Source organism: Aythya ferina (genome assembly GCF_964211825.1).
Source record: "Aythya ferina genome assembly, chromosome: 14".
Classification (NCBI taxonomy): Eukaryota; Metazoa; Chordata; class Aves; order Anseriformes; family Anatidae; genus Aythya; species Aythya ferina.
Window position 1 is genome coordinate 8,623,606 of NC_140312.1, and position 19,316 is coordinate 8,642,921.

General features: G+C 42.1%; 1 protein-coding gene across 2 annotated transcripts in view; it reads right to left on the reverse strand.

Annotated features, from left to right (window-relative positions):
* Positions 1-19,102, reverse strand: part of RNF145 (ring finger protein 145) — a 44,517-nt gene extending 25,415 nt beyond the window's left edge. Inside the window, exons 1-3 of one of the 2 annotated variants that reach the window (XM_084536035.1) lie at positions 18,868-19,102; positions 10,931-11,144; positions 1,006-1,114 (exon numbers count right to left, since the gene is read on the reverse strand). In XM_084536035.1, the coding sequence (XP_084392161.1) occupies positions 1,006-1,114; positions 10,931-11,114 (293 nt within the window). In that variant the 5' untranslated portion in view covers positions 11,115-11,144; positions 18,868-19,102. Of the gene's footprint in view, positions 1-1,005; positions 1,115-10,930; positions 11,145-18,573; positions 18,683-18,867 lie in introns of those variants that run through there. The other variant, XM_084536036.1, reaches the window with a different exon arrangement.
* Between the last annotated feature and the right edge of the window lie 214 nt (positions 19,103-19,316).

Here is a 19,316-nt window from a genome sequence, read left to right on the forward strand (position 1 = left end):
AAACCCTTTCCTTCCTACCCAGTAAATAAGAGGCCATAATTCCTCTCTTGCATCCTCATCCATTCAAGAAATCATTAACTGAAACTCTGACAGCCACACCAGTGACATGTCAAGTCACCACAAAGCCTTCCTTAACACTCCCCAGAGCTGCAACGTACTGCATGAGAGATATTCCAGCAAATGCTTCGGAACAACGATTTTGATGCAAAAATAGCAAACCTATTACTTCACTTAAATCAATCAAAAGCACATTTTTAAATGTTTCCCATCAGCAGGCACCAAAATAAATCAGGCTTAAGTCCACATTTGCAAAACTTCCCATGTAAAGACATTAATGTGAGGGCACTCTCTTTGGTTCCAATTAAACATCTTGTCAGTGTGAAAGTTTACATTGGCTTTCAACGGATTTAGCTGGAGCCAAACAAAAGATGATCTACTTTGTCCTGCCTTTCTCACAGTTTTCTAGCCTCTTGCCTTATGTTTTAAATCCAAACACCTTTCTTTTTGTTATGACTGTAAAATATATTACACAAAGATGAATTTAGGAATAAATTCCACCATTACTTTACTTTTACCATCTCCCACAGCTATTTTCTCCCTCCTCCTAGGTGCCAGGAAATTGAAGGTAACGTCCTGTCTGCTTTGTAAAATGCTCCGGTGTTGAAAGCATGTAAACCGAGCCATTGAGTAAGTCAGATTACTACATCAGAGGCAACGTTTTGTCCTGTAGTGCTTTCTCTTCTCAGATTAATGGGCATTACACTCCACACAAAAGCAGCTCAAAACTCCTTTAACTCAACAAAAAATACACCAGAACTACTTGACAGCACATTTAATTCCATGAACTTTTTCACGATAAACAGCATGATATATTTAGGTGTCTGGCATAGAAAAAAGTGCCTCCATAAAACCAGCCCTAACCCACTTGCAGAAGATATTAACAAAACATCAGTTAGATTTTTAAATCCCAAGTGAAACTAACAAATGTAACCCATTTATTCCTACCTGGAAATCTGGTGCCCAGCATACAGCAGCAATGCGGTCAGAAAGTACAGGTAAAGCTGAACAAGGTGTTGCCTTGGTAAAGTGAGGAGCACAACACTTAAGATGTAACCTGTAACAGAAAGCAGAGGTTGGCATTTCAAAAAAGTTCTCTCGAAATATGAACTAGCATTCAGATCTCTTTAATTGCCTTTGCTTTCATTTGGTTTTAAAACTCAGGTACCTGTATTTTCCTCTTACTAAAACAGCACACACAAAAAAAAAAATGCCTTTTTTTTTTTTTTTTTTTTTTGGTCATGAACAGAAATAGCTCTACCAGCTTCTATAAATTTACATCTAGATATCAAGCACTGGACTTGACCTCCAGTATTTGAAGAAGACAATTATTTTAACCTATGTAACTAGGGAAAAAGGCCTAGGTGTCTCAGTTGCTAGTGAAAATAAGCTTCCTTGTACCAGGATTTTTTAAAAAAAGTCTATCCCACCTAACAAACCCGGTCATGTGATGTAAAAAATATTTTTATTATTATTTTTTAAACAAGGGACACACAGAACACTTATCCATGCTGATTATCATTACATATTTTCATTCTTCCACTGCAGCTTCATGGCCTAAAGACACTTTGCATGCCCATAACTTGAGGTAGACACAGGCTCTTCCCCACAGCAGTAACATCCGAGCACATTTTAAGGCACATTGAAGCCATGAGGATGCTGCAAATCAAGGCACCTTGGCACAACCTATGGCTCATGGGCACTGACACCAGCAGTTCCCTTGCTGCCTGAGAGCATTTAGCAAGATTGTGGAAAAAGACCCATTGCAGATACAGGGCTAGTCTTCAAAAACACAGCCTGGCTGCTCAGCAGCTTTTACAACACACAGAACAATGATCCTTTCTTTCCTACGTGCTCTCATTAGGATACTTTATTAACGTGGTGCTTTGAAGTCCACTTCACAACTGGGCAGTGATGCCCATCCTCTCCAGACTCAGCAGGTCAGAGACCCGTCACATGGTGCCCTTACTGATCTTTATTTCCGAGCTCACCACCACAATGCAGTGCACTCATGCTCTTCTCTGAAGGTCAACTGAAGTGCCTGGCACTGAAATCCATTTAGAAAAAAAAAAAAAAAAAGCAACGGCTAGCAACTTCCCTGCAGCTAAGAACAAAACACCAAAGGACTTGGACTGTCACTTAAAGCTGTGCTATACACATTGCACTTCAAGTATCATCCATCCATTCAGCAACTCTGGGCACAGCCTTCTTAACCAAGTTAATTTGTCCTTTGAACTTTTTTAAAACACTTAAGAAATAATGCGACTCTAAATTAAGCACTCAACTGTGGGACAAACAGCTACCATAAAACAACCAAGGAACACAATATGTTCCCATATTTGATAAAGATATGATTTCAAAGTCAGTTAGTATAGAAGTATTTCAAGGCTACTTAATATTTCCCACCTTCAATAAACAATCTCTAAAATCCTGTGAAGTTAGGTCTACAAGAAGGTCACTTGCAACATGCTCCTAGAGAAGGCGTCTCAGACCCACAGGATGCCAAGCAAAGTTCGATTCAGATATGATAGATTATGATACATATGACTGATGATAGACAAAAAACATTTGCTCTCCCTCTTTCCAAAAGCTACAGTAAGCGATAGTTTCTTTGATTAAAATGAAGTATCACTGAAGTCACCACTACTAGTTTTTGCACAGCATCTAAAACATTTTTATTTTGATCTTTCCAAAGGGACCTGAAACCTAGAACAAGTTTCTTTCTATCGCTTGTTTTACACAGAATAGCATGCTTCTGGTTAATTTGATAGAGCCAATGCTCCTATCTTAAGATTTCTTAGCAGACCTGTATGCTGGAGAATTCATCTTCTCTGTTCACCACTTTCCATCAAATACTCAAATGACAAGAGTAGAAATTTCCCAACAGAATCTACTAGACATTTAACTAGTTTGCACCACACCACAGCTTCACCAGCTCTCTAAACAACTGCAGACACTTTTAATATCTAGTCTCCTCTCTAATTACCACTTCCCCTTGATTGCTTAAGTAGGGACACCTCTTTGGTGCACAGCCATGCACCATTCCAGCCTTTGAGTCAAACCTCTCTAAACCTTTCTTCTCGCTGCAGCCCGTGACTCACCTTCAGGTGGAGGAGAAACAGATGGGGTTTATTATGCAGTCTTTTATTCCTCTTTTACCCTACAAACAGTCCAAGAATACCTGCTCACTGTATCTGCATTCAAGCTCTGCCATCTTCTTTACCTTATTCCATCACATGACAGCCTGTTCCCAGGGCACATGATGATGTAACCTGAACACTGCTAGGATAATTTATGTAAAAGGACGGCATTTCAGAGGGCAGTTACTGCACTGCCACACAGCTATATTACACAGGAGTATTTTAGAAGTGACTGAAGTTCATTCTTCTCTGTGTGATCGCTAACTGAAATATAGGATGGACTAAAGGAACGAAAAAAGGTCTAAATGCACATCAGAAGATACAAAGACTACTGCCACATCTGTGCCTTTCGAACTGCCAGCCTCCCAACAGCACGGGGCAGCACCAAGACAGCCAAGGCTGCTGCAGCAGCTTTAAAGATGAACACCACTGCTCACGGGTTTGGGCCAGAATTTAAAGGTTTACTTGGAAACAGGCCTTGTTTGCCCTTACTGTTAGGTTTTGAAGAAGAAGAGAGTGAGAGACGTTTAAGTAGTTCCCTTTCACTCTTATTTACAGTTCCCTCTTATGACTTGGTAAGTGAGTGTTTGACACCCTCGATACTGCAATATTTGCATTTTTGCTGCAGAGGCCCTATTCCCAGAGTGGTACCAGCCTCATTTTTATCTACAAGCCTTCTGCCAAAAAAGGAAAGCAAATAACTCATTACCAAACTGGCTCATTGCAGAAGAAAAGGAAGACAAGCTCAAATTCAGACATACTAACAGTGACATTCTATTCCCTTTCTTTTTCACTTCAGCAAATGATGTAATTAGTGCACAGCATAAATGAGATCCTACTTCAAAACAAAGGCCCAGGAAATGAAATTTCTCACAGCAGCTTTCTCATCTAAATCATTAAATTCTGTTTCCATTCGCATCTCCTCTGTCAGAAACAAGCACGGTACTGAAAATATACACCCCTCCCTTTTGGAGAGATTCTCCATACACAGGGATTTACAGTTTGAAAAACATCTTAGTGGACAATCTTTAGCCATGGGTTAACAGCAACTAACTGTGCCAGCCTTACAAACACACGCTGCTCAGCACCCATTCAGGAGCACAAGGAAGCAGAGAGCTTCTACTGCCTTTTACTGGGGCTGATTTAGGCCGCACTGGGGAAAATAAAGAAAAACTGGGGGGAGGGGGGGGGGAAAATCAGCAGAAAAGCTAAGTTAAACATTGCTGGATGAGAACATGAGTATTAACTGGCTCATGACCTCATTTCTAACTTGTTGATTCAGCTAGATGAAAACCTCTCACCGTGCAGTGCTCATTGTCAGAGCAAGCAGCAGCTCACGCTCAGATTGCCTTTCAGCACTCTCTATCTGCATCCCACCAAGGTGTTTCCCAGCTGCTCTCACCCCGTCTTACCTCTTTGCCCACTCAGGTGCCTGAGTTTTATTGGCATGCTGCAGGCAGCAGAGGCTTCTAGAGCATGATCAAAGTTGCAACTCATCCTCTTTACGAGCCATTTTAGTGCTCATTTGCATGATTACAGATCCCTCATGTCCACTTCACATTATTAATCAAAGTTTCCTACAGGTTTAGTCAAAAAATGAGAACTCAGCACATGAAAGCCAATTCAAGAGTTCATAACATTTCTTAATAAACCAAACCATCTCTTGGATGCTGCTTCTGCAGAGGCTTGCCAAGGGAACACTGTACTCAGAAGAAAAGCAGCTCCTTATGCTGGATGCTACAAAGTGAGGAATTCAAATCTTCAAGCACCAGAAAGTAATAGCACAATTGCTTGGATTGTACCAGAAATTTAATTCGCAAGGGCCTATCTGCCCACTCAACCACACCCTCTGAGGATAAAGGGCACATCTCACAGTGCCCAGTAAAGCAGCAAGCTGTGACCACAGAACGCCATCAAGACTCACATCTGTCCTGACTCTGAGTAGGAACCCTGCACCATGGAGTCAGTTACTGCATTTTAGCTAACCCCTGGCTGTCCTCATTTCAGTTTATTCAGAAGATTATCTGGCCACAACATACAAGTACCCATAACACGGGACAGACTTCTCAAAGACTGTATTTGATATGACAGAAGCAGTATAACAGCAGCTTGCACCTTTATTCCCAGTGAGTCTACTTCTTGGGGTAACCAGTCACCAGAACAATTTACATAGAGATTTAATATATCATCTGTGCCTAAAACATCTATTTCAAAAAAAGGATGACTTTAAAAAGACCAGTTTTAGAGCTCCCAGTAGGTAAAGGCAAGATGCAGAAGTTACCAAGGGAGATTCCACGGCCTCTCTGGTTCAGGTTGGCTCAAGACCAGAAGAAACCACAACAGCCACTCGTTTTTAAGTCACATAACAAGACAGAAGTTCTTGTACATCCTCAGCTTGTATTAAGAATCTTTGAAGAATAACCCAGCCAAATGGGGTCTTCTGAATTGTCTGAGACAGCTGTCCTGAGAGTGAGACTAGTTCTTCATCTGTTGTTAAAACACAGTCAGAGAAGCACCACGCACAAGGACCTCTCCTGCATCAGAAGTGGCTCCAACACAAAAAATTATGCAAAATGTATTCAACCTACAAGCCAGGCATTAAGTGCTCTCCAAATAGCTTAAGCCTGTACCAATCTCATGTAGTCACTGGGGCACCAGTGCTAGCACCAACAAGTGCATCTTCCATCTAGCCTCATGGGTGCTAGCTGAGCAGCTGTCCGAGGCAGCAGAAGCACAGTGGGCTTTAAGAGGTGTTGCTTTTTTTGAGGAGCGATGTCTTTGTGTGGCAAGCCATGGCACTCCTCTCCCCTCACCCTCCCACTCAGCCAGAGCTGCCCAAACAAACGTTACACGCTTCAAGAAGTTTTGTGCTTTGAGCTAACACTGTAAATATTTTTGCCTTTCTGAAAATATGTTGAAAAATTAGTTCTACATTAAGAAAACACAAATCTAAATCTACTTGTGCACAAGCAAATTAGTATTTACCCAGTCATGGTACAGTGTAACAATAAACAAAGATCTGAAACCATCACCAGTATCTGCATATCTCAGTGAAAAGAATTCCAACAGCACAATCTGCTTGTTACTGGGGCACACGGTTTCAACAGATGTTTCTTGAATTATTAAATGTGTAACAGATTCAGCATTCTGAGTATAAACAATCCAAGACCAGGGTTCTCTACAGATTTACAGTTTTGTTTGAACAAACTGATGGACTTTATGCTCTAGTTCTGCTGTACGAGTCAGGGGCTGTTCCTATAATACAGCACAAGTAACAATCAGAGCTCTGGCGCTAACCACAACCACGAAGAACCCGAAGGGTACTGCAAAAGAACACAGAACTGGAAGTGGAGCCATAAGAATACGAGCACTCACAACATATTCCAAATTCTGAACACAAATTGCCAAGTTGTCATTAGACTGGTGCTCAGAAAAACACACTAGCCAACAGAACCTCATCAAATTTTAATAATCTCCTTTCAAGCAAGATACTATTGACTTCTTTTTAATAAAAAATTATACAAGTTGCCTAAAAGAGTTACCAGCTTTGTACAGAAAAGTTACTTTAAAGTATTTGTATACTGGAAAAGCTGCTTAGTAAAAGCCTGGGACACTATGGCAGCAGCATGTGAACCAGCAGTCTTTAGAGCTGGAAAGAGAAAAAAGGGCATGCTGTACTTTGACCATGGCATATCCTCTGCTCTCTTCTTTGTCTACCATCTGTAGCACACACCACATTTAATCCAAAAGGATAAAAACACAGCAAGTTTGTTTTGCTTTGGTTTTTGGTAAGAAATAAAGATCAAGTGCATGCCATCAAATTGCATTTACTTAGAACTAGCTACAGTTTAAAATAGTAACACCCAAAAAATAGTTCTACTACCCATTTACCTAAGTGGTGCTGGAAGGAGGGTGACAGAAGATACAGGACAGCAAACTCAGATGCTGCATCTGAGCAGCACCTTTGTCTTTGTATACATTTGCACATTTAGTCACGCACCCTCATCTCATGATTTTGGGAAATTAGTTTCTGGAATGAACCAGCTGCTTCCTTCTTCTCACACCAAAGCTTCACATGGCACTTTTTATTGTATTTGTATCAGACAGCTCAATCTTTCCTCTTAAGAGAAGAAGCACCACAAAAAGCTGTACAAATAAAAGATCGAATTAACCCATGAGAGCTCAAAGAAAGTGGGCATACCACAGCAATCAGCTGCCATCAGATGGCTGCATGTTCAGGTTTCTCCTTCCACAAGACCCTTCTCAAAAGGCATCATTCATAACAAGTAGTTCACACCTAGCCTGCGAGGTGACCAAACGATTAAGGTAACCACACAGTTTAAGAAACTGCAATTACACGCGGTGTTGTGAAAGATGATGCATGTTCCAATTATTCCAAGTGTTTAGTTTCTTTCCTTTCCCTGATTTTTTTTTTGTTGTTGTTACAAGGAATACAGTTTAAGATAGAAAACTGCTCTCATTTTTATTCTTAGCTAAGAAAACAGTCTGTGTTTAGCGCACTTCTATGCCTTTAGCACAATGGTGACGTTAAGTTCCAAGTCTGACCATGATTACAGGTTAAGCACGACTTTTCTCTTCCCATTTAGTTCAGAGTACTTAAGAGTTAGAACAAATAGCATCACTTTGGCCTTCACAGGAGGAAATTATGTGGTTGCAACTGTTTCCACCTTTATCAAAAGAATAAAAAAAGAAGCGACTGTCCCCAAAGAGCTCCTCTACAGCATAGAAGCAAGCACTGAAGTCTAGCTGTAGCAGTGTGCACTAGCCTACACCACATAAAAGTCAGAGGAAGTAAGCCATTTTTAGCTAGCACACATCCTAAAGAGGATGCTTTAATTTATATAAAGCAATTTTAATAAAATGTTAATGAAACCACATTTTACCTTTTATGTTTGTAGACAAAAAAGTTGATTTGTTTTCTAATGCTTTTCCTCTGGTATCTCTCTACCCAGTAACAGCGTGTCAACCTACTACAGCACCCTACCTGCACATTTATCACAAGCTCTTCGTGTTGAAGCCTACTGCAGGCCATTCAGCAGCCTTTTCCCCCCTGCTGGAACAGTAACCACAGCGCCATTTGATAAACAAAACTACTTCATCATTTTCCAATGCTGAATTAATCTGTTTACATTCAACAGTTCCAACCAGAAATTTATCTCTGCTATTTGCATTGCTTTGCACAATTATAGTTAAATTTCATCCAGTTGAACTTGCGGCAGAGAGGTTATCAGGACGGAATATTTTTCCTTCCACTAAAGCAGATAAGGGCTCTTTCATGAAAAGATATGAAAGGGAAAAGCCATATCAGAGAACAAATTGCATCCGAGAGGCTTTTATTACATTCTCAGTACTGCTAACTGGAACATGAATCACACCTTAACATATATCACCTCACCCAGCCAACTCTTAATTGCCTTTTCAAACTTTGAGTCAAATGGATGAAAGAAAGAGTGCCTTTAAACAGAAAAGATATTCTTAGTAATGTCCAGATTGATCCTTAGTTCCGGGAAAAGATTCACTATATCAAGACTAGTAGATGTTATTGATTTTGATGGCTCTCTAATCAAATCATTCCTTAAGCATCTACCTGAGATAGATGCACCTGATCTCCTAAGCTGTTAAAAGCACTTCTATGATACGGTATCTTTTAAGAAATTCAGTGACTGATTGATATTGCAAAGCTGCTGCAGCATTTGCTGTGTTTGCTTACCGCAAATATGAAGAGGACTTTTTTTTTTTTTTAAATAAATTAGCATGCTAAAAAATATCCACAGTAAATTGTCATCCAAATTACATGCTAGCAATTAATTTCCCCCAACAGATCTTCAAAGAAGCTTTATTTCCCAAAGTGGTGGAAGAATACTTGGTTTCCCTTACAAATCCAATGGATATGTATGTTCTGATACAGTATTTTAAATAAGGTGATTCTCTTAACTGTTGCAATAAAATCTACTGAAAAACTCATGCAAGTTGACTTAGCCAAGCCTCACACTGATGTAGCTTTAAGAAAAAACACAACAACCAAGGAATAAACATGAATCAACTTTATTTAAAGAGTACTAGCACAAGCTTTGTCACTGAAAATAGTCTTAATATCTTTTAGAACAAGCAACTTGCTTGATTATTTAGAAGTCCTTGATCCCAGCAACTACCAGTTGGAAAAGTGAAAGCATAGACACAGTGCTGTAAAAGCAAAAAGTAAAAGTACTGCTGAGTGATTGTATGAGGAGTACAGAATCAGAATCCACTGGTTTAGTACTAAAATAGCCTCCAGGTGAGAAATACTTTGAAGTAATAATACTTATCTCTGTAATGCTTTTTATTAGTATATCTCAACACACTTAAGGAAGGACAAGGCTATCAAATTGCTATAAGAAAGGGCTGTGTCACAACTGGAATTTGCCTTCTGATAACCTGCTACACAGCTGTTAGTTTTGTATTAGAAACTGATTTGATGAACCAATTCCTAAAATGTACGAGTCACATGCACAGAAAAGGCAAAGCAAGAGAAGGCCAGATAAAGCTACATGCCTCCACGGTCCTGCGTCCCGTTCACCAGCAACAAACAAGTACTGTCTTCCACAAACCTATAAAAACCCCATAAAGCAGTAAGACCAGCTGTTTGCACTGGAAGTAGATACACTGCTATCCCTAGCAAAGTAGAATGGAGTCAAAACAAAGAAAGCGACGTGATTTTAATGACAGTAAATAACTTCCAAACAGCAGACATTTAGTAGATTAAAACCAAAAAGTCACATGCCAGCACTTCTGCAGTCTGGATTAAAAACCTGGACATGCCACTTCAAAAAACCACACTCCTCTAACAACTTAACTAAAGGGCGTTTCCTTGAGCTGACTGCAGTACATCGTTATCCTCCAAGCCATCTAAAAGGAAGAAATGCTGCAGAATGGCATAATTACATGCTAGCCATTTTCTCTCAAAGCTAGGCAGTACTCATGCAGGTCCTCATTGGCTATCAACCTCATCAGTCCGGATCCAATCCCTAATTAACCCCATGTGCACTCACTAGATGAATCACATACCCACCTGGAGAGCAGGTCCCAGAACAGCAATCCTTTCATCTCCTAAAACCAGACTTCTAACATTTCAGCACTAGACTTGCAGGCCAAGGTTGAAACCTCAGCCCCCTGAACTGTGTTTGTAATTTTGTCCATTTATCTGCAACATAAGCCGTAGTTATGTGCTCTAATCAACTCAGAGCGTATATGCAGTTCATAGAGTTGTAAACTGAAGAGCCACGTCCACGCAGCTGTGAAAGCCAACTTTCTGGTGCTGTGGTCACAGTACAGAGCAGGCAACCTTTTCCCTAGTCTTTTTTTTTTAATGCCAACGACATAAGTTACAATACTTTTGTCTGCACAGCATTTCCAAGCAGCTTTTCTACTAGTCAAATGTTTCCAATGTCACTGTGCTATTCTTTCAGGGCATCGATATTGTTTCCAGACATTAACTTTGACTCTGTTTACATATCAAAGCTAAATAACAAAGCTCCAGACCCTAGGCAGGATTTATTTACGGCTTACATAAACAGAGCCCTATATTAACTACAGTTCCGCTGATTATATTTGTTATAACACTATTTGTTGAAATCAAAGTATTGCCATGCTATTAATAATTTCTTAAAGTTCTCATAGCGAGCAGAATGGAATTTACTACAGCAGTGTTTTCTCTTGAATGCACGCACACTTACCCACATAATGCATATTAAGGGCCAAGTACTTGTACTGGAAGAGAGGGTTGTTGTGCAGGCTACTTCTTTGGATCTGCTGGAAGAATGAGCTGACGTCCCATCTGTACAAGACATCCAACAGCATGATGCTCGGGACCCTCAGGGCCACATTTAATATTGCCTCCAACTTCTCCTTCGCAGCCATTCTCTTCCCTTTCCGTGAATTGGCAGCAGACTGTAAATAGCACAAGACAGAAGAGTAATCAGATCAATCTCCCTGTACAAACAGCTATTACTGATCATCTGAATGGGGCTTCCTGTGCGGCCACAAATGACTGAATGAATCAACCAAGTTAAAATTCACATCCAGACAGGACAGCTTCTAATGTTGCTATATGAAGATCAATTTGCTAGCAGTTTTCCACGGGGATACTGTAAAAGGGGGGCTGTGGGAGTAGGTTAATGACACAATAAAAATGGTCATAGGGTATGCACTGAACAAACCTTTATTCTTACTTCCTCTAATTCAGCATCCAAGTCCCCAGCCAAAGGACCACAGCGTACAAGATACTACATTGTGGTAAGCTACTGCATAAGCTTTAAAAACCAAACACCACCAAGATTCACGATCTCCCGTGAGCTATGCTATTTCTGTACACTATTTCTATAACTCTCAATGCAAACTGAAATAATTTCCAATACACAAACTTACAAAGAAAAGTTATTTGTGACATTCATTAACCTCTACGATTTTATACTTTATGGAATTGAGGGCTGGTGATTTCAAAGATTAAGATTAGTGACGCAAATATTCTGCTCATTTTAATGTAATTCCCTACAAGGAATCATACAAACAGAAGACTATATCCTCTCTCAGGAGTACCAGAAGGTAATTTAATTGCAGAGCTTGAGAGCAGAGTAGATGGATGATGCAAGACAACACAGGGCTTTTTTTAAAAAAAAAAAAACAAAACTTTTTTTTTCCTCTTTCAAAATTGTAAGGGAAAAAAAAGGAAAAAAAGGTCCACAGGTCCACAACAGCATCTCAAAAGGTATATAGTCACCAACAGGACCATTTTAAAGAGCAAAAGGATCCGTTTCCACATCCTGTCAGAGCACTGCCTTCAGCTGAGCCCCTAAACGAAAGGTGCTGTTTAAGCACACAGCCACCCTCCCACCCGAGGCTGTATTTGAAAGCCACCAGCTCTACACAGCCCATCGGAGCAGTGCAGCTGAAGGCCAAGGTGGGGATGATCCCAGCGAGTGTTAATCCACAAGCAGCCATTCAAACAGATGAAAACAATCAGCCCCAGCACCACCAGTCTGCAGCCCAGTTCAGGTTTAGCCTTTTCTTATTAGAGGGATGCTTCGAAAGAACTGCATCCCAGCCACCAAAACAGAAAAATCTACGCTTGGAACTGCACTTCCCAAGTAAGTTTCACAGGATTTCATTCAAATGGTCATTGCGAAATTTTTTAAAAAGGTAACACAGAAGCACAGCATGAAAGGAAGTCATGCTCACACACAGAAACCAAGAAACTTTTCCTCCTTGTACAAGGACATGCACAAAGAATTGTCTGAAGTTGTATTTGTGCTGCCACAGACAAGATGCTACCAGAAAGGTGCACACCTAAAGCCACTCTGACACTTGTCAAGGCACGATGACAAAACTAACTCAGCTCAAGAAGCCAGGACAGATCGATAGCGAGATTTGTCTCGGTAAACCACAGGCTACAGGGCTGCAGCTTGCCTTCGTCTAACCCACAGCCAGGTTATGCAAACACAGGCACCTTTTCCAAAAGCCATACAGACCCCAAAGGCAGCACAGCCCTCCCTGGCACACACCACTCCACTGGGCATTTTGCAGTGCTTCCCAAGGGGATTCAAAGGCCAGCCACAACACTGGAAGATATTTAAAACGAAAAACCAAAATCATAACCAGAATAGCTTAAAGAACACTGGTGTTCAACATTTAGTGTGAATGAAGACGGAGTTTTAATGTATGGTGCTGAACAAGTGCAAGCTGGGACTTACACAAAGCATTTCATCTGCATACTAAAATTCAAGCCTATGCTTAGAAAAGCTCAGAGGCACGCTGTTTAAAGATAATTCATATGAAGACATTTCGAGTGTCCTGTACTTTTTTTCCCCAAAAAACTCCTTGGTTTTGCCAAGCATGCAAAATTAATTACAGTGAATTAATTGAACCAAGCTGCCTCCTGCTTTTCGCTAGGTCACTGTTCCAAGTGGATCAGGGCTTAGGGGTGGGCAGGAGCTGCCGTACAGGTTTTCACGCTGTCATGAAATTCCCCACATAAAGTGCCAACAAGCACCTGATTTCAAGTTATGCTCCTGTAACCAGCAAACCTCCTCTAGCCGACAGCAACGACCAAACACGAGACAAGAAGGAAGTTTCCACTTTCCCCAAGTACTCTGAATGCAGATTTCCGTGGACTTCTCTCTACACTCAAAATTAACTGAGGTTCTGCACATCCAAATTAAACAATCTTCTACATTCATACGTGCACACTTGAGAATATAAGAAAACTGGGAAGTGCAGTGTTTGTCACCTACAACAAACTCCAATTGCGAACTTGTTAAAACAAAAGCAAAACAAACTCAGAAAATCACATTCTCTTGCAATTGATGGGTATTAATGGAAATTAATTCATGTATTACAAGAAGCAGCCACTGAAACACTGCAGCATATTCTGTCACTGCCTAACAAAGCACCCAATGCTAATAAGAAACTCTTTAAAATTAACTTCAGTGGCAATGTGGATGTGTTAAATAAAGCCTCAGTTGTAATTGCTGCCAAGTTCTAACAGAATGTAATGCAGGCAAGCAACAAAGTCCGCTGCACTAAGCTCATTATATTGTAAAGAGCTCTCACAATACATTATTTTGATTGGTGTAAAAACAAAAACATTAAGCCTCTAAAACCTTTAGATAAATAATGATGACAAGAGTTGCTGGATGCTCGGACATTAGAGGAACACAGGCCATGCTTTAACATGACCAAAAAATGGACTTCAGAGCAGGACTGGGAAGCTGCGAGTTTGTGACCGAGAATTTTTTCCTGATGATTTCAAATGTCTTCCTGTTCCAAATCAGGACAAGAAAAAGCACAGTCTTGGGAAGAAATTCTGACTTCACCTCTTCCCTGAGTGCAAGCACAGCTGCGCTATTTGACCACAAACAGCTTTAAGAAGTCTCCCATCACAACTGATTAATGCTCATGGAAACATTCTTATTTTCTAACAACACGGCACTGCTCAAAAATCCCTTCCTCAGCTGGCACAAACATTTTGTCAAAAACATATTCCTAGCTAGCTTCAAAAACAACAGTAGAATTCACAAAACCTGATTTTGTGGTTTTTTGTTTGTTTGTTTTAAATATTACAAATTGGTCCCTGCTAATTCCATTAGCAAAACAGATTAGCAGCAAGCTTAAAAAACTCTCAAAGACAACATACATTTATTTTCCCTATAATAGGAATTTCTTTCTGAGGCTCTGCCTTCACATAAAAATTTGCCACTTCGTCTGAGGCTGTGATTTATGCCCCAAACCAATGTAACTGATTTTTGCACCGATTCAATATAAAACTATCACATCACAGGAAACAAATACTAATAAAGTACAAGGGGACACAAAACCTGCATCCATTTATCCAAGCAGGTGCTACGTCACACGAACACAGTTTCTAACATTTAGAAAAGCATTACACAAAAGCTACTTAATGTTTACTAAAACATATTGGAATATTTGCAAACCTAAGAGTTGTTCTGATACTACTGCCACCAAAAATCATCACAGAAAGATTCAGTAGCTCCAGCTGGGATCAGAACTTCACAACTAGACTGGATCCTGCAATGTCTAGTCTAACATCTGCGAACAAACAAGGCGCTCATTCTCCTGCAAGATTAAGACCTAAAGCATTTGGAAAGGCTGACACCATCACCCCCCTCCAAAAAATATATATATTTTTTTTCAACTTCCATTTTTCACATCTATGAAACTCTAGTGATTTTGCACACATCCATTAACAAGCAGACTTTGATCTGTAATCTAGTTTTGACTTTGAATACTTAAATGGAAGATATTCCTAAATCAGGAATGGTTTGATTTTTCTGAAGGTTAAACATGGCTAGACAGATCTTGAAGAGGGGAAAAAAAAAATCTCAACTTGCAGCTATAGAAATATTCAATGTCACAGTTCAAAAAATTAAAATACTAAAATTAGTCCCAGAAGTGCTATATTCATGCATTTCTCAGAACCCTTCTTCCCAAGTGCCTGTCCTGCTCTTGAGAAGAAAAAAAAAAAAGAACTTGAAGTACAGAAGAATCCCATCCTCCAGAGACTTAAATCATCAGTCTGGGAGAGAGAAAACAGAGAAGGGAAGGAACAGGACAAAAAGGTTTATCAGATATACACTTAGAAAAGAATTTCCCTGTGTGAGCCTGTAAGGAAAAAAAAAAACTAGAGCTCCGGAGAGTTATGTGAGTCACCGATCCATCAGAACAGCTCTTTCCCATGCAGTCAGCAGCAAGGAAAGCAGAAAGATGCCTCGCTCCTGTACAATTTAAATGAGGCCAAGTTCTGTTTTGGCTAACAAGGACAGCACTCAAAATTTCTGCTGAGAAGGCCAGACACAATGAGCATACCAAGCGCACTAATAAAGTGGTGAAACATTGCAGTCGTGTACAGTAAAGCTGTCATTACAAACCGGTCAGCATCTCCAATAATACTGCGTTTTCGTAGCTCACTACTGTAGTAATTTCAAGTAATAACCCTTGAGTATTTAGCATTCGATTCAAAGCTTTGGAGAGTGTCAGGTGGCAAACAGAGTACTCAATCTTGCCATGTGAGAAGTTATGAAGAATAAACAAAATTCCCCTCCCCATCTGGTTTGACAATATGGATTGCTGTAGAGCTGGAGCGGCGGTGGGACTGGAGAACTGCTATTTCCATCTAGAAAACAAATGAATTGCTAAATTCCTGCTCAGGCAAGACCCAATCAGCTATCAACTGAGAAATACCTGAATTAATCATTTCAACTAATGCACAACATACTTCAGGAATAAGCAACTTTTACTGCAAAATACGTAGGCACCACCTCATAGCTGTTCGTAGGGACATAAGAGAGCACGCATTCATATTAAAGACATGCTAAAAACAGCAAAACAAACTAGAGACAGTTAACTCTATAGCAGAAAAACCTACATTTCCAACTTTCAATATTAGCTAGCTTTATGAGGAAGAAGAAAATCAATTCAGGAAATGAGAATGCGTATCGCGGCACTGTGAAGTTAAAGTTGCTTTAAAGATTTATTTCTGGAGTACTTTCATACACTGCGAGCAGTTCCAGCACACTCAATTATATTGCAAGTGGATTATTTATAGGCAGCCTGTAAAACATCCTGCCCCTTTTAGTTTTCATAACGAGCAGGTAAGACCAGGGAACTGAACTCGGGGACTAACACACAGTAACGAAGGTTAACAAATCCAGCAAGTCTGCAGAAAAATCTTTCTGTGGTTTCCTACACGATCAGCTCTCTGCCTGCACGTTATCGGTTCAAACTCGGTCACAATAAGAGGGGCTGCCTGTTTTTTAGACCACAGCTGTCCAGTTAAGCACCTGAATGACAGCAATCTAATTCATTAAATATATAAATAAATATATTTAAGTAAACTCTTCAGGGGAAAAAAAAACAGATTGAATCAACAGAAACCAAACTGCTCTCGGGTCCTTTTCAACTCTCCAGTTTCTTGTCGTTCCAAGGTTCAGTTTATTAGCTAGTTATTCAGCTTTTCTTTTTTTTTTTTTTTTTTCCCTCCCTATCACGGCCATATTTGCAAGTCTACACCTACAAGCCTGCCTAACCACATTTGTATCAGCATATTCTGAGAAAATCTGGGCAGCAATCCCAAAGCGCCTCTGCAGAGGACAGAATACCCGGGGGACCTGCACACGGAGCAGTAATGACAGCCCAAGATGATGCAGGCTCTGACAACCTCCCTCAAAAGCTGGATCACAGAAGACCAGCCACGCAAGTAAAGCTCAGGTACCCCCACAAAAAACCTGCAACCCAAATGTGTTACCAGGATGCAGTTACATGACAGGATGAAATATATCCCATCCTCCACAATTGCTCATTTAGTTTTTAGCCATTTCAGATACAGACGCAGCCTACGTTTAGCGCCTGCAATGCCAACAACTAGCTACCCAACTGGTTAGAAGTTAAAATAGAAAATAAGACTTTCAAGATTTTCCTCTGTCAATACTGTAAAAGTTTCCATTGTTGCACCTTATCTACTTGAGTCCTTTAAATAAAGAGCATCAGTTTCCAGGCCTGTCAAATAGGCTGCTTAGCTTCCTGCACTAAGAGACTTGTGCGACAGGAAGATCAAACAAATGGCAAAAACACTTAGAAAAGTCCCTTTTAAACCATGTTTAAACTCAAGACAGGCAGGCAACTGAACAAAAAAAAAAAATCCAGAAAAACTCCATGAGGTGAACCATCTACTTCTGAATGCTCCTTTCAAGCACGCAATTAATTACAAAGCAATAAGGCTTCTCTAAAATGAAAGGAAATGCTTTAAAAGTAAGTGCAGAGAGAAACCAACGCACAGATGTCTGAATCATATCGAAGGTGCTAGACGTGAATATGCACTTAAAAGGCAAAACTACCATGACCCATCCACTTTATAATCACATCAAACATTCCCAGGTGTGTCTGGAAATAAAAATGGATTCAGAAAGCGAGTAACCAGTAACCACCAAACAATAAAAGAGGCTTCCAGCAAACTGGAATAGAAGCCCTCTGCATGTACTCGTGAAGAGGAAGAAAACGACTCTGAAGTAGCAAATAGAGCAGGTTTTGAAGAGTGCAATGTGAAACACTAAGCAGGCTTATAGAGTTTTCCAAGGCACACCCATTCATTCAGGTCTTGCTGGCACGATGTGCCTCTGCATCTGCACCGCGGATTCCAGCAGCTGAAGCCGAGCAGACACTAAGCTCCTTCCATCACCTCCAAAGGAAGGAATTCCCCAGGATTTCTTCAGACGCACACAGCTCGGTTCACCAGAATTAGGTTGCTCTAACGTCAGCAGTTCCTCCTAAGGCTGACATAAACAAGGTGAGTCCTGCGCTTTGGACAAGCAGCAGCTCGATGTTGCTAAGGTTTTTGATGATCCTCCTATATAGCGGTGGTCACAGAGATGCCTGTTCCCTAATGAGTTTAGGAATTAATAAAATTAAACCCTTTAAAGACGTAAGAACTTGGAAAAGACATGCAACCGACTGCCATAGTTATTAGAGGTAGCTGGAAACAAAAAGATAGCCCTGCACGGCCAGCTGATCGCTCAAGATAACTGCCACAAACGAGTCCCAAGTCCACCAAACAACTTACCAGAAACTCCTGCGTTAAAACCCGCAGAAGGAACAAACACAGCAACACCTACAGACTCCCAAGAAATATATATATCTATAATTTGACTGCGATCACAAGCAGCTACCACTCAGGAGCCAAACCACCGGAGAACTCTCCCTTTTGCCAGCCAACGTGAGGCAGGCGATGCCGGGCTCCCACCCAGCACCCACCAGGTCCCCAACCCCTCAGTGCCACCCCGGGGTGCTGCGGGGGGGGGTCGCTCCTTACCTCAGGCCGCCCCCACCGAGCTGGGGGTCGGACAGACGGACAGAGGGCCGGACAGACCCACCAAGGGGGCGCCACGAAGCCGGCGCCTCGCTCAGCCGCCGGGCCCGAGCCCAGCGCCACAAGCGGGCCCAGCGCGGCCCCCCCCCCGCACCCGCAGCCCCCCACCCACCCACACGGCTCGGGCCGCTCCCCGCCCGCCAGGCGCCGCCCTCGCCCCCCACTCGGGGCCGCGCACGAAGGCAGCCGGGTGCCCCCCCCACGGGAGCGCGCACAGGCGGAGGGGTGGGCGATCACCTGAAGCGGTGGTGGTGGTCGTGGCCGCCGCCTCTTATTCCTATTCTCCCCCCTCCTCCTCCTCCTTTTTCTCCTTCTTCTCCTCCTGTCGGTCCCGCGGCGGGGGCTCGGCGCCTCAGAGCGGCGGCTCGGTGCCCGGTGGTGGCGGCAGAGCGGCTCCCTGAGGCACCATGGCCGCGCCGCGCCGCCTCAGGGCGCCGCCAGCGCACGGCCCCGCAGCAGGGCGGCCATGGCCCCGCTGCCAGCGCGCGCCCGACGCCCCGCGCCGCGCATGCGCGCGCCCCGCCTCCACTGAGGTGGAGGGGGGAGCGCGGAATGGCGGCGGTCGCCCCCGCGCTGTGAGGGGGCACCGATGGGGCATGCGGAGGGAAGGGGTCGGTGCCGTGCCGTGCCCTGCCCGCCGGGCCCCTCTCGTTCTCGGCAAGGCTCGGGGTCGGATTCCGGTGGGA